The 15,014-nt window shown below is 35.0% G+C and overlaps 1 protein-coding gene across 2 annotated transcripts; it reads right to left on the bottom strand.

Annotated features, from left to right (window-relative positions):
* Window positions 1-3,258: 3,258 nt before the first annotated feature.
* On the bottom strand, window positions 3,259-13,651 carry rnf8 (ring finger protein 8, E3 ubiquitin protein ligase). 2 transcript variants are annotated; one of them, XM_059498152.1, is made up of 8 exons: window positions 13,407-13,650; window positions 13,006-13,134; window positions 7,959-8,645; window positions 6,272-6,334; window positions 6,100-6,189; window positions 5,669-5,776; window positions 4,595-4,799; window positions 3,259-3,601 (listed from the first exon to the last, which is right to left on the bottom strand). In XM_059498152.1, exons 1-8 carry the CDS (start codon window positions 13,533-13,535, stop codon window positions 3,420-3,422), a joined length of 1,593 nt encoding a protein of 530 aa, XP_059354135.1. In that variant the 5' UTR covers window positions 13,536-13,650; the 3' UTR covers window positions 3,259-3,419. The 2 variants fall into 2 exon arrangements, with proteins under 2 accessions (XP_059354135.1, XP_059354136.1); XM_059498153.1 differs by having other exon boundaries at window positions 3,413-3,601; window positions 4,588-4,799; window positions 13,407-13,651.
* Between the last annotated feature and the right edge of the window lie 1,363 nt (window positions 13,652-15,014).

Genomic DNA, 15,014 nt, shown 5'->3' with positions numbered 1-15,014 from the left:
CATCAAGTTTTTTGTTGTCGTTGACATTTTAGGCTATTTGGCTTTTCATAAAGTGTTTCAGACTATTGGAAAGAAAACATCTGTATTTTATTCCACTTCATCTGTCTGCTTCTGTAGATTTCAGTATATTTTAAAGGCCACTTCAGCAGCACTTACATGCACCACATTTGACAGATTTATTACTTCCTATGCACTGAAGGGCTTTTTTCATTTGCCTGGTTTTGCACTTTTAACGGAAGTTTTCTCAAAATGCATTTTCTCCTTCACTTCAGCAGCACTTACATGCACCAAATTCTACAGATTTATTCCTATTCTGAAGGTTTTTATAGAGGGGTTTGTTCAAATATCATTCGCTTGATTTTTTTATGGAGTGATAAAAACAAATCTTTGCATGCATGAAACACATGCCTTGCGGAAAAAAAGTTAATAGTAAAAACTAAAGCATATACATAAACCAAACAGGATGATCACGCACCTATACTGTACGTTGAATGTGTGATAAAGCCTCAGCCATGATTAAAATAAACTGTGATTCACACTATGTTTAAATGCACAAAAGAAAACATGAAGAAACTTATATAAAATAAAGGCAAAACTAGTCAAAGTTTGGGATGTGCAGTGCTATTTTTACTTATCTATCATTAAATATATATATATATATATAAAGTCTGGTATTTTGACTTGAAATATTTATATGCAAGATAATTCATTTCTGCACCACATCTAACACTAAACAATATTTAGTGTGTTTTGCAGTCCACAAAACCCATGCATTATCTTCAAACACATGCAAATCATCACCTCAGACCCAATTGAGGATTTCCCTTAATGCATGGGCTATCTGGGACAGGTCATGCAAATCAAAATATATTTATTAGTCAAAAAATATATATGCATTTCATTAATATGATCAGAGTGACTGTAAACGGTAGAAAGGCACAATTGCATATTATATATAAAAAAAAAAAAGATTTTCATAATGCATTGCATTAATTTCATAGCACATTCATGAGGCCGGTGATATCTGCACACGAGGACACAGGCAGCATGAAAAAAAAAAACATCCTCTCAGTGCAGATCTTATGAGAGTAAAAACAGAGAGGAATGAAATTGTTGGATTGACATCGATGGATGAATATGACTAGATACAAAACAGAATCTGGCAGCACACTTTTTATAAAATGCAATTATTGCAACAAAATTGCCTAATGTGGTGAATCTCTTGACATGTCCGGGGCACGCTTCTTAATATTCTGTAATTAAAATAAAAATAAACAATTTATTTTAGTCCAAGTTATTCTAAACGAAAATGAGAAATGTTGCCTCGAGAAAAATAAAATAAAAATAAAGGTTAATATTAAGTCAATATTTATGGACGAGATTACAGTTATGAGAACTGGAGGAATAATGTTTATAACTGGCATAAAAATAATGTCACAACGTTCTCGGAACGTATTATAACTGTTTTTTTTTTTTTTTTTGGAGATATTATATCTCACAATTTTGACATTTTGAAAGTCTCAAATAATTTTTTTTTTTTATCCTGTAGCTTCCACAGAGGTCACGACCTCAACATTACCTCGCTTCTCATCATTTCATCTCAATCTTCCTAGAGAGAGATCAAGTCCCTCATATTGCGACAATAACCAATGCAACATGACAAGCAAAAGTGAGAAAGAGCGAGCCGTCACTGTCGTGCCAGAGTAATCCCACCTGACAAGACACGCTCTCCCTGCAGCACAGCACTAATAGACCGGAAAGACACAGAAGAGCAGCAGACGGTTGACAGTGAAGAGTGCTCTCCTGCTGGGGGAATCAACAGCTGCTTCAGACTCACAGGTCACCAGATTCTTGTAAGGTTCAGTCAGATTCTGCCCTTTCAGGTTAAGTACAACGGTTAAGATGGAAGTACACCACACCATGCAAGAAATGAGTTTGCTCAGATCCTCTTCTTTGAAGATTTGTGGGCGTTTGCTCATGGAAATGTCAATGACACAGTGACAAAGTGTTGCAAAATGGCATAAAACAGTGAAGCTTTTAACGACATAGACCTATTTTCAACAAAACGGTTTATTAAAATCACTGACTTTTAAGTATGAGCAACAGTAATAGTGATGCTTGACTTAAACACCACTAGTAACTCAGCTTTTATTTCTTTTTCATGCAATGTTCAATTTCGAGTTAATGTTCAACTTTCACACTATATCTAAAAACATATTTAAGTGCTTACTTTCCTTCACTCAATGCATACATATTTTAATTTTTTCCCCGCTCCCGTTTCAGCAGCACTTACATGCACCAAATCTTAGTTTTATTTCTTTCTTTAATCTGAAGGTTTTTAGAGAGGTTTGTTTATATATTATTCTTATATTCATATATTATTATGTGGACAGTATTATCTTTTATAAAGTGATATAAAGGAAAAAAATCCAAAACTCAAAATGAAACCTGGCTAGAAATATATGCAAATTAGTGCATTTAAACAACGGTATTAATGTACTGTGATTAATCATTTTGGGATTACGGTGATATCTTTTAGTAATAAACAGTGTTACAAGCGATTTACGTAATCACATCACTTTTTAATCACAAAGTAACTTTTTAATTTGCAAGAAAATGTCCGAGACTTTTACAAAAAGTAACGCCAGTTACTCTGTTTTTACATTTATTGACTTCCTGCTCAGATGAAAAAAAACGAACGCATAAGTAATCTAACGCACTACTTTCCATAAAAAGTAACTAAGTAATGCAATTAGTTACTTTTTTAAGGAGTAATGCAATAAAGGTAACCCCCCCCCCAACACTGGTTACAGGTTATTTTATAGCCCATTCACGTGTTTCTTGCCTTAGAGCATGCAGAAATGTACTGAAACCATCTGGAGATAAAATGCAATTAGCTAAGAAAAGCTTGGTTAAAAAAAAAAAAAAAAATCCAGATGCATTCAACAAGGAAATACACAGGCCCATTCTAATCAATATAACAACCACACACAACACACTGCTGCCCTCTTGTGTCAGATACTGGAAACGACCAACTGTGCCCATTACAAGCACCAATCAAAACAGCCTCATTGATTATAACGGAAGTGACATGAATCTGTCAATCTTCTGAGCTGATTCTGAGCTGAAGTAAATCTGTGGGATTTAATGAGATTAAATGCTCTGCATTCTTACTGACAGATGAAAGCATATGCAAAGGATCTACAATATTGCACAGAAAGTCTTTTAATTAATTAAAACAACATCCAAATGGCAAAGTGCAATATAATTATAAAGTTTATTTTATCAGGGAAAGCCCAAACAAATGATATGGAGCTACAAACATAAAAAAAAAGAAAAAAAAACCCAACACGGCTAAATGAAACAAAATAAATAAGCTGTGCCGGTGTTCTTCACAAGTGCATATGTCTGGGTGTTTTTCAGAGATAATCATCCTCGTCAGAGCAGGACGAGTCGTCATCGCTGGCATAATGAAGCAGTGAGTCGCTAGACTCGGACGAGTCCAGAAACACGGAGCTGTCGCTCTGAAAGAACTCGTCACTGCTGCTGTCGCTGTCGTCATTTATTACCACGACTGCTGGAGGGACGCTTGCTTTCTGACCTGAGAACACAGTTTCAGACAGGACTTTATACTTCTAAAGCACCATTTGTGCATAGAGGTCATGTTTTTATGAGAACATACCTGATCTTAACAGGTTAAAGCAGCACGGCTGTTGGTTATATTGTTGTATAATGTTTTTTTCATTGACTGACTTTATACAGCATTTATTCCTAAAATAGTATTTTCGGATTTATGGAATGATTTTTCTACATTATTACCCTATTCAGCTTAGGTGTCTCGTCTTAAAGGAATAATTCACCCCAAAAATTAAAATTTGAGATATACATGAGTGTGTTTCTTCGTCAGATTTGGAGAAATGTACCATTGTGTCACTCGTTCACTGCAAGTGAATGGGTGCCGTCAGAATGAGAGTCTAAACAGCTGGTAAAAATATCACAATAATCCACAGCACTCCAGTCCATCAGTTAACATCTGGAGAAGACAAAAGCTGAAACAAATCCAGCATTAAGATGCTTTTAACTTCAAACCGTTGATTTCAGCTAAAATATGAGTTCACAAATCAATAATAACGCTGAATCAGGAGAGAAATCCGCACAGATCAACCACAGTTTACAAAACAGCTCTAAACAAATCTGTGACTGGATTTTGATGTGAGAGACAACAGCAGATGCACATTTTCACTGGAGGAAGCGTTATTATGGATTATACACTTATGTATTTTAGCTAAAAGCATCTTAATGCTGGATTTGTTTAATCTTTTGTCTTCTCCAGATGTTATTGTGATGTTTTTATCAGCTGTTTGGACTCTCATTCTGACGGCACCCATTCATTTCCAGTGAGCATGTGATGCAATGCTACATTTCTCCAAATTTGACGAAGAAACAAACTCATCTACATCTTGGATGGCTTCAGGGGGAATACATTCACAACAAACATTCATTTCTGGGTGAACTATTCCTTTACTGCTGTAAAACGATTATTTCTCCAGACTCCCATCAGATGGTGGACACAGTAATGTCACGCACCTCTCACCTTTCCGCTCGTTGATCAGCGCCAGGCGTCTCGCTCTCATGTCAGCGCTCAGGTTCTCCACCATGCGGTCGATGCAGTTGTCCAGGACCAGAGAGCGCGTCTGAGACGTGATGTTCTGCCAGCACATGGGACACTTGTCCTTGCGGTTACGCCACTCTCGGATACAGTGCTGACAGAAGCTGTGAGCACAGTTCAGCGTCACGGCCTGAGAGGTCACAGAGGTCAAAGGTTGAGAGGAGTAAGCAGATATATCCGGTACACTTAGCGTCTGATGCACACTGCACGCAAAACTGGAAAAGGATTGCAAAACCTGTTTTTGTGGCATGATTTCAGACAGATCCATCCTGAAATGGTGTGTAAAAGCAAAACAAACTGACTTTACATCACATTAAGTACATCACAATGGAAGACAGCCAAGATTGGAGTAATGCTGCTGAAAATTCACTAAAATAAATTACACTTTACAATACATCACAATTGAAAACATTTATTTTAAATTGTAATAATTTCACAACATTACGGTTTTCTTATTCAAATAAATGCAGCTTTGATGAGCCTTTCATAAACAAAGCATTTTTTGACATTTAAGCCTCAAGTTAAACTTGTATTTAATTGCATTATATATCAAAACAAGTGGCATTTATTTGAAAGAAAGTGAGCATAAGGACATTTTCCAATCAGATCAATTCAAAACATGAAGCTTGTTAGGTTTTTAGGTTCAAAAAAATAAAAATGAAAGAGTAAACGGATTGCTCGAAATATATAAACTAAACATCTTGGACTCTTCTAGAGTTTGTGGAAAATGTTAGATGTTTGCATTAACGCTTTGTTTGATATTTTATATCAAATGCAATGAAATCCGAACATTTTTAAGTATGATTTAAGTGTACACTTTGTATACTTCCACTGGAGTTTTTGCACAAAACACTACATCAACCTACGCTCTGTTTACGAAACTAGCCAACTTTTATAGAAAGGAACATTTTGATCTTTTGAGAAGTCAGTGTTCTTCCTGTCATCCCTAATCTGCTCTCATGACCTTTCAGATCAGGTTTTTTAATGTATTTTTTTTACCTCAATGAAGAGCTCAGAACAAATGCTGCACTGCAGTTCACTCTCCAACACTTCAGTCATCTGTGTGACCACTTCTTCTTTCTGAGCTTTGGCCTTTTCTTTCTCTTCCTGTGAGAGAAGGTTACAAATTATTGCATGGAGCGGGTTATTTTGTATTTATTTCTTTTTTTAGGCATTGTCATTACACTTCCACAAAACACTGTGTGAATCGGGTCCCCCTTGAAGATTTTGATGCACAACTTATTTTAGTCTATGAAGATTCACTTTATAATTTCACTTTCATGATGCTGGAAAGTACAGCGAGGGAATTCATCAGAAATTCACCGTTTGAGTTTTACAGTAAAACAATATAAAAAATAGAAATTTCCTTCTTTATCTGGATTTATTTTACCGTAGATGTTTGTTCTCAAGCTCAACTTTCCCATAACTACCTTTGTAACTTCCAGCTCCTTATCTTTGGCTTGAAGAACTTCCTTGAATCCTTCTCGAGCGTGTTTGAGCTCCTCGATAACTTTCCGCTGCTGGAAGAGCAAAGGAAAACATTACGTAACACTCGTGCTTAAGCTCCTAAAATACTGAAGATGTGAAGTTTATTTTTCTTACCTCTTTCAATGCCTCCACAAGTTGTTTCTTCAAGCCCTCCTCGGTATGTTGTGCTTTTTCAGTCTTGGGGAAACAACATATTTGTGAAAAAACACAGATAACTTTCTCATAGCTTTATATGATGACCCACAGTCTCTCGTTATAACTGAAATAAGATTAATTAAAACCTGCTTCGTAAATATGAGCATCATCTTTTAGATCACGGCTACAACCAAAAGTAATGTATTTATGAGGCAGAAGTGTGTCATCTTTTAGAAAATCAAGCAAAGTTTGCAGCAGATCATATAACTTTGATAAGCAATGCATTTTAGCTACAGCTTATGCTTTATTAATTCATCTAAATGAAAGATGAGATGATCATGGAGTCCTAATGGGAAAGAGCTATGTAAACTAGATATATTCTAAAAAAAAAAAAAAACAATCTAAATATTAATATGGTGAATGTGCAGATCCAAATCTTGCCACAATGATTGAGATATGACTCTGGAATTCATGTGGTTTTTAGATTATTATACTATTTATTAATATGTTGAATTAGCTTTTATTTTATATATACAGTTTTATTTTAATTTTAGTTATAGAAACTTTGTTTATCATTTGTAAAATTACCATTTATCTTTTATTTTACAGTTTAATGGACTTTAAACTTATGGACTTATGGACTTTAATTGGGAAGGAGCAATGGGAATATATATATATATATATATATATATATATATATATATATTCGATAAATAAATAAAAGGTAAACAAAAATAAAATAAAATAGGACTTTAGTCCCATTATTTTTTGAATATTTCTATAAAAATAAAAATACAAAAATACCGTAAAAATAAAATTCTATAATAACATTTTTTTGCTTTAATTTATTTTTTATTGTAGTTTCGGTAATTTTAGTTCTTCATCTAATATTTTATTTTCGCTTAATTTCAAATAATAATAAAAAATATTTTTTAATTTTAGTCAGTTTTAGAAATGTTGGTAAGTTTATAATTTTATTATTTGTTATTTGACAGTTTTATTAATTTTAGTGCTTCAATTTAAACTTTCATTTCAGCTAGTTTTAAATTATAATTTTATATATATATATTATATATATATATATATATATATATATATTTATTTATTTTTTGAACTTTATATCAAATAACAAAAATATTTTTTGATGATCATGGACTCCAAATGGGAAAAGAGCTAGATGTATTCAATAAATAAATAAATAAATAGTAAATATCCTCAACCTAACCTCACCTACTATGGTATTTAGATTCAATATCACAATATTACTTTATTCGTAGTTTAATGAAAGAAAGAAAAAAAAAAAAAAAAAAAAATTCAAACTTCAAATTTTAATTTTGGATTCATTTCTAATTTACACTTTTCTAATATGCACCCAAATACATTTTTCATGTAATATTTTAGCTTAATTTCGTATAAAAAAAAAAAAAGGACTTTTGATGAAAATGATTCGGTTCAAACTAAGAACACTGGTCTTCACTAAACATTTTGACTGTAGCCGAAGTTGAATACTTGCATACTATACAGTAGATGAAAAACAGTAGTAGTATTGTATGTCCTGGTCAAAAATACCCAGATAACATACTATTTCAGGCGAGATTTGAAGTGTGCATATGATGGACACTTTACTATACAATAAGCCATTCACTCCATGCAAACACCACTTCACCTCCAGACGTCGTTCCTCCTCACAGAAGGATTTCTCCAGGGTCTCCATGCGTTTGAGCGCCTGTTCCTGCTGTGACCTCAGCTGACCCCGCAGCTGCTCCAGCTGTGTCTGCAGATCCTGCATCTCCCGCTCTCGCTCCGGCGTCTGTTGCAGCTCCAGCTCCGCAGCGAGCTTCTGCGTGTGACCCACGCGGCCCTTCAGGACCACTAGGTTCCTGTTGTAGCGGTGCACAGTGTCCAGCTGCTGACTGAGGTCACTGCAGCCGCCCGAGCTGCTTCCCGCTTTATCACCACCGCATCTGTCCTCCTGCAGGTGTTTAGAGGAAAACTTCTCCGGTTCCCGGCGTTCCCCGGACGGACATGGCTGTGCACGTGACTTATCCGGGCCGGAACTGCGGTACAGCTTTGATTTGGGGATCTGCGCGGGACACGGCTCCGACTCGTCTCCATCGAACTTACGCTTTGAGTTTTTCAGTTTTTGGCCAAAGGATGCAGCGCCAGATTCTCTGCTTGGATTCCCAGATAAGAAGGATTTGACGTCACTGAAGTTCCTCTGGACGAGGATGTAGTCGAACTCCACGGGGTTTCCGTCGAGAGGGACGCCGAGTCGCACAGAGTCACCCCGCTTCAGTAAACAGGGTTTTCCAGGCGGTATTCGGCTCCCGTTCACCCACACACCATTCAGACTCTGGGTATAAATACAAGCAAAAGATTGACATTTAAATAGAAAAAGGCAGTTATTTTAGTTTTATTTGTTTGTTATTTTTTATTTAATATTAACAATTTATTATACAATATAATTTATTATTTAAAAAACAATTTTATGTTTTATGTTTTTACTCTTAGTCATTTTTTTATGGATTTTGTCAGTTTTCTTTTTTTTATTTATTTATTTCTATTTATAATTTCTCTTTTACACTTAGATGGCACCAGTGTTCCTTTAGTATTGTTTATTTACCATTATAATATTTATAGATATTTTGAATGAGCTTCATGTGTTATTTTAGATTTTCTTTTTAATTTTAATAGTTTTAGTCATTTTATGTGCTTTGTCATTTTTATTCGTTTTTTTAAACACTTCTATAGATTTAATTTATTATTTTATTTACATTTTACATTTAAATTGCACCAGTGTTATTTATATACAACTATATCTATTATTTAATTAGCTATATATATATATATATATATATATATATATATATATATATATATATGTTTTCAATTTAATTTTATTCTAATTTATAATAATTTTGTTGTGTTTTAGCCATTTTTATTAGCTTTGTTGTTGTTTTTTAAATATTACTATTTAACTTTATTTTTGTTTATCTCACACCAATGTTATTTTAGTAGTATTTATCTACTATTATCAGTGTTGGGAAGGTTACTTTGGAAATGTAATAGGTTACAGATTACAAGTTACCCTGTTAAAAATGTAATAGTAGTGTAACTTTTTCAATTACTTCATTAAAGTAATGTAACTAATTACTTTTGAGTACTTTTTGATTACTTTTATAAATTTGTGAAAATTCAAGAATAATAAATAAAAGCATATACATCAACTTAAATACAGTTATCTAATAAGCATGTGACGTATTCTGTGTAATAAACTCCTGAAACATTGGTGCACATGAAGTGACACAGAGCAGTTCTAGAAATGATGTTTATGTGCTCGTGTACTCCTATATTGAGATGGCAGAGGTTGAAAACACTGCGAGCTTCAGTAGGCCTATGTGTATGAAACCATGTCTTTGCCATTAATTTACAGGAGGGGCGGACTGGGAAAAAAATTCAGACTGGAAAATTCAAACTCATACAAACAAATTCATGGACAAAACTATTTTTTGTATGGACCTGACATAAAAAAAAGGTTTAAATCTTTAATTTGGGGACATGCAAAATAATTAAAAGTTCTCTCCTGAACTGCACCTTCACTTCCATTTTTCTCTTCAGTCTCTTTATTTTGCGCCGTTATCCATCTCTCTCGTGACTTTAATACTCAAGATTGAACAAAACTATACTTTACAATACAATACTCTCCAATACTACAATATCTTTATAGAAAAATCCTAATACTGTACACGAGTCATGTTTTTCCCTTACAAAACTTAAACATGCTTGTATTAGCCTATATAAAAGTAAAATAACCTTGTTTTTTTTGCAAATGGATTTTTAAATAAATACATTTGTAAAATAATATTACATTTTTGGTTAACCAATAGTAACCATTTTCTCTGGATTTATAGTTAAATATTAAAATGTTAATTTTCGTAAGGGTTGTGTTGTTGTCTGTCGTAGCTCCCCCTAAACCTATAAAAAAATCTGATTTTTTTTCAGCTAAATTACTACTGTAACATTACAACAGATAATAATGATGTCCTTTATATAGTATTTTGAGTGATGACTGATGAGCAACGTGCTGCTGCTTGATTAAATAAATAAAAAAACAAAGACAAAAAAGCATCTTTACAGATGAAACTGACCTGAAACCCTGAACAGGTGTTCTGCTTCTCTGCTCCAGCAGTCCACTCTCTCTCTCTCTCTCTCTCTGTCTCTCTCTCTCTGACTCTCTCTCTCTCTCTCTCTGCCTCTCTCTCTCTCGCATTGATTACTCGGAGTCTGATCCAACCCGTTTGGCGGAGGCGCGCGAGTCATGACTAACAATTCATGATTTATTAGAGATTTAATTATCAAATGGCGGATTCGCAAATGATCGCTTTAGTACATTCGGCAGGCAATTATACAATAATGGTATTAAATAGTGGGGCAAAATCGGCTGCCAAGCCACCGGGAATTGTCCCGGTTCTCCCGGTGTCCAGTCCGCGCCTGATTTCCACAGACACGCAGAACGTGCAGGAGTCATATATTGCATTTTTGGGGCTTAATATTCACATACACTAGTCGATGTCATGTTTTGATTCAAGTGTACTGACCTACTTTTGATTTAGTCATCCAAAATGTGGCATATTCCGTCAGGCATTCCGTTTTTATGACTGGATTCTACGAACCAGACTGTATTTCCGCATCCCGGAAAATTATTAGGGCGGTATGTCTCAGAATAGTCAGTGCAATTTGGGAAAGAAATCAGTTAAATCTGTATGTGGATGTGTGTAAATATTCAAATGTAATCCCCTTTGTAATCATTAAAAATTTCATAAGTAACTGTAATTTAATTACTCATTTTTTCGTAGTAACTGTAACTAATTACAGTTACAATAATTTTGTAATTAAATTACGTAACGCCGTTACATGTAACTAGTTACTCCCCAACACTGACTATTATAGTATTTATAAACATTTTGAATAAGCCTTTACGCTCATGTTTTTAATTTGCATTTATCATTTTAGTTATGTTCTTGTTTCATATGTTTTAGCTTCGTTTAAAATATTTAGTTTTTACCTTTAAATGGCACCAGTGTTATTTCAGTATTATAAATATATACCTTTACGCTATTTATTAATATTTTGATATAGCTGTTAATATTTAAAGGGTTAGTTCACCCAGATAGCAAAATTATTTAATTAATAACTCACCCTCATGTCGTTCCAAACCCGTAAGACCTCTGTTTATCTTCAGAACACAGTTTAAGGTATTTTAGATTTAGTCCGAGAGCTCTCAGTCCCTCCATTGAAGCTGTGTGTACGGTCTACTGTCCATGTCCAGAAAGGTAAGAAAAACATCATCAAAGTAGTCCATGTGACATCAGAGGGTCAGTTAGAATATTTTGAAGCATCGAAAATACATTTTGGTCCAAAAATAGCAAAAACTACGACTTTATTCAGCATTGTCTTCTCTTCCGTGTCTGTTGTAAGAGAGAGTTCAAAACAAAGCAGTCTGGATATCCGGTTCGCGAACGAATCATTCAGTTCACCAAATTGAACTGAATCGTTTTAAACGGTTCGCATCTCTAATACGCATTAATCCACAATTGACTTAAGCTGTTAACTTTTTTAATGTGGCTGACACTCCCTCTGAGTTCAAACAAACCAATATCCCGGAGTAATTCATTTACTCAAACAGTACACTGACTGAACTGCTGTGAAGAGAGACTTGAAGATGAACACCGAGCCGAGCCAGATAAGAAGAATCGAGGAGCTGATGATACTGCACATGTGTGATTCAGCGTGAAGCAGACGGACACACAGAGCGCATGAACCGAACTGATTCTTTTGGTGATTGATTCTGAACTGATTCTGTGCTAGTGTTATGAGCCCAGGTAAACCGAAGGCTTGAATCAAGGGCAATCATCGCAAATGACCCCATTACGTCGAGCGCAAAAGAACCGGTGAACGGTTTTCTTCAAACGGTTTATTGAATCGAACTGTCCGAAAGAACTACTGGTGATCCGAAAACCGATGCAACCGGTTCTTCACTCGTGAACGAGTCAGTCTTTTGTTCGTTATCTGGCTCGGCTCTGTGTTCATCTTCAGTTCTCTCTTCACAGTAGTTCAGTCAGTGTACTGTTTGAGTAAATGAATTACTCCGGGATATAGCTTAAGTCATTTGTGGATTAATGCGTATTAGAGATGCGAACCGTTTAAAACGATTCAGTTCGATTTGGTGAACTGAATGATTCGTTCGTGAACCGGATATCCAGACTGCTTTGTTTTGAACTCTCTCTTACAACAGACACGGAAGAGAAGACAATGCTGAATAAAGTTGTAGTTTTTGCTATATTTGGACCAAAATGTATTTTCGATGCTTCAAAATATTCTAACTGACCCTCTGATGTCACATGGACTACTTTGATGATGTTTTTCTTACCTTTCTGGACATGGACAGTAGACCGTACACACAGCTTCAATGGAGGGACTGAGAGCTCTCGGACTAAATCTAAAATATCTTAAACTGAGTTCCGAAGATAAACGGAGGTCTTACTGGTTTGTAACGACATATTTTGAATTTTTGGCTGAACTAACCCTTCAATAATTACTATATTTTATTATTTATTTATTTATAACTTTTATCTTTAATGTATTTTTATTTCAGCGGTTTCAGAGCCTGTCAGACAGACAGATGGTCAGAAATAGACAGACGGACTCTACACCTTATTGTCCATCACTGTCCACTGTCCGTCATCGTCTCTCTTGAACACACAGTGTATTCTGGATATCATCAGTGGACAGCTGCTCGACAGGATCTGATGGGTCACATTCAGACCACGACCAACAGAGACCTGGTTAAAAAGAGACAGAAGAGCCATAGGCAATCGTATATTTAAGTTAGCTCATGAATTCAATCCAATGGATAATAATTAAGCGTGTCTGAAAATGAGAATACAAAATTCATGCAGGTCAATGTAGTTTCGATTTGGAAAATATCTGTCTCAACTTGCAGTTAAACAACCTCACATGACGCTTAATTTGACTTCTGAAAGCTGTATGTCAAATTCAGTCTCTGAAAATAATAAAAATACATGCGGTTTATTCTCTAAAAACGTAACGTTACCTCAGAGTCCTCGAACAGATGCAGCCAGTCACGGTCTCTCCCCACGCGCTGCAAACACCAGATTTTGTCTTTTCCAGAACCTTCTTCCTCGGTGTTTATGGAAGGAGGCTCTTCAGTCTTCTCCATCATTTCTGCGCCATTAATTGTTATGAAATTATATTGTTGTTATTGTTTGCTGTCCGCCACATACCGCCATGAAGCTGCAAAAGAGTTTTTCACAAGAACACAACGCGTCCACTCTACGCGCGTCACGTGAGGCCCAGCGTAACTTCTGATTGGCTGTGGGATGTTGGAGCTTGAAGATAATTGGCTGAGCTGCAAAGGGTTTTGACTTTGACCGTTGGTGCCGCTAGAGGGCAGTTCAAGGCTCACAGAGCCGAGTTCTTCATTGAGCAGAAAGTAGAATGTTTTAAAAGTCATAAATTTTACAGGTTACTACCTGCCTTAGAAGTGGAAAAAAGGGCAGCAATTTCAATAAGATTACATTTCATTTTTAAACCCCTCATCGATTAGGCACAAACGCCTGTGATTGTGTCATCCTGAACAACGCTGAGAAAAGTAACGTGTCATGTGATAACGCCCTGAGCGCGTTCTTGAAAATTGTTTTTACTTAGATATATTTTTTTTTACTGTATATTCTCATTTTTGTATATTGTAGTCTATATTCAATGTTACTGTTACAATTACTAAAACTTAAAATTAAAAAGAAAACTGAAAATAACATGGAGCTCAATCAAAATATCAATAAATATTTTAATAGTAAATAAACAATACTAAAGTAACACTGGTGCCATTTAAGTGTAAAAGAATCATGTCATGGTTATGGATATAATTCAATGTAAAGAATACAAAGACGCCAGGCGATTATAAGCTATATTTACAAATTCCTTTCTCAAAACATCATGAAATACTGATGAAACTGATATTAATTATTTTCCTGCTCTGCCAGTGTCTAAACATAAATCAGACACAACTGAAGATGTCTTTACTTCATTCAAGAGACACAAATACAGAATATGATATGTTTTTAAAATGCCAAACACTCAAAAACAATAGAAAATCATTAAAAGTAGTACCCCTTATTCATAAATTCATTAAAATCAGAGTAAATAGAGCAACAGAATTACATAGATGTGATTCAGTATATACACTCCTGAGCATGCTGACATAATCAATGCATCTTTGGGTCAAAGCTTAAAGAACATATGAATATGGCTTTTAGAGATAGCATTATGATTTGATTGTGTAAAACAGACATATGTTTCACTCTCGGATGCAATCTTGCTTTCATATGCACTTACACATACAGCATGCACTCCAGTCAAAACATAATAAAAGAATGCATTTCACAAAAAACATTTGAGCATGTCAGCTCTTCCTCCATAAAGCTATAACGGAAATCACAGAAAGGAAACACACAGAGAAGGTCAACTGAAAAAAAAAACACGAGGTGCACATTTGTGCCTTCAAAACTCTCCAATCAAAGCACAAAGGTGAGTTTCTTTGGCATCTTGTCAAGGCTGTAAATGTAACATTTCACAACTTATATAATTTTTCCAACCTTGGCAAGTTTATGCTACTGTGACCCCAACTTCCTCTGAGTGTCTC

The sequence above is a fragment of the Carassius carassius genome, chromosome 18 (assembly GCF_963082965.1).
Source record: "Carassius carassius chromosome 18, fCarCar2.1, whole genome shotgun sequence".
NCBI lineage: Eukaryota > Metazoa > Chordata > Actinopteri > Cypriniformes > Cyprinidae > Carassius > Carassius carassius.
Note: the sequence above shows the minus strand (reverse complement) of the source record. Positions and strands in the feature narration are given on the sequence as shown.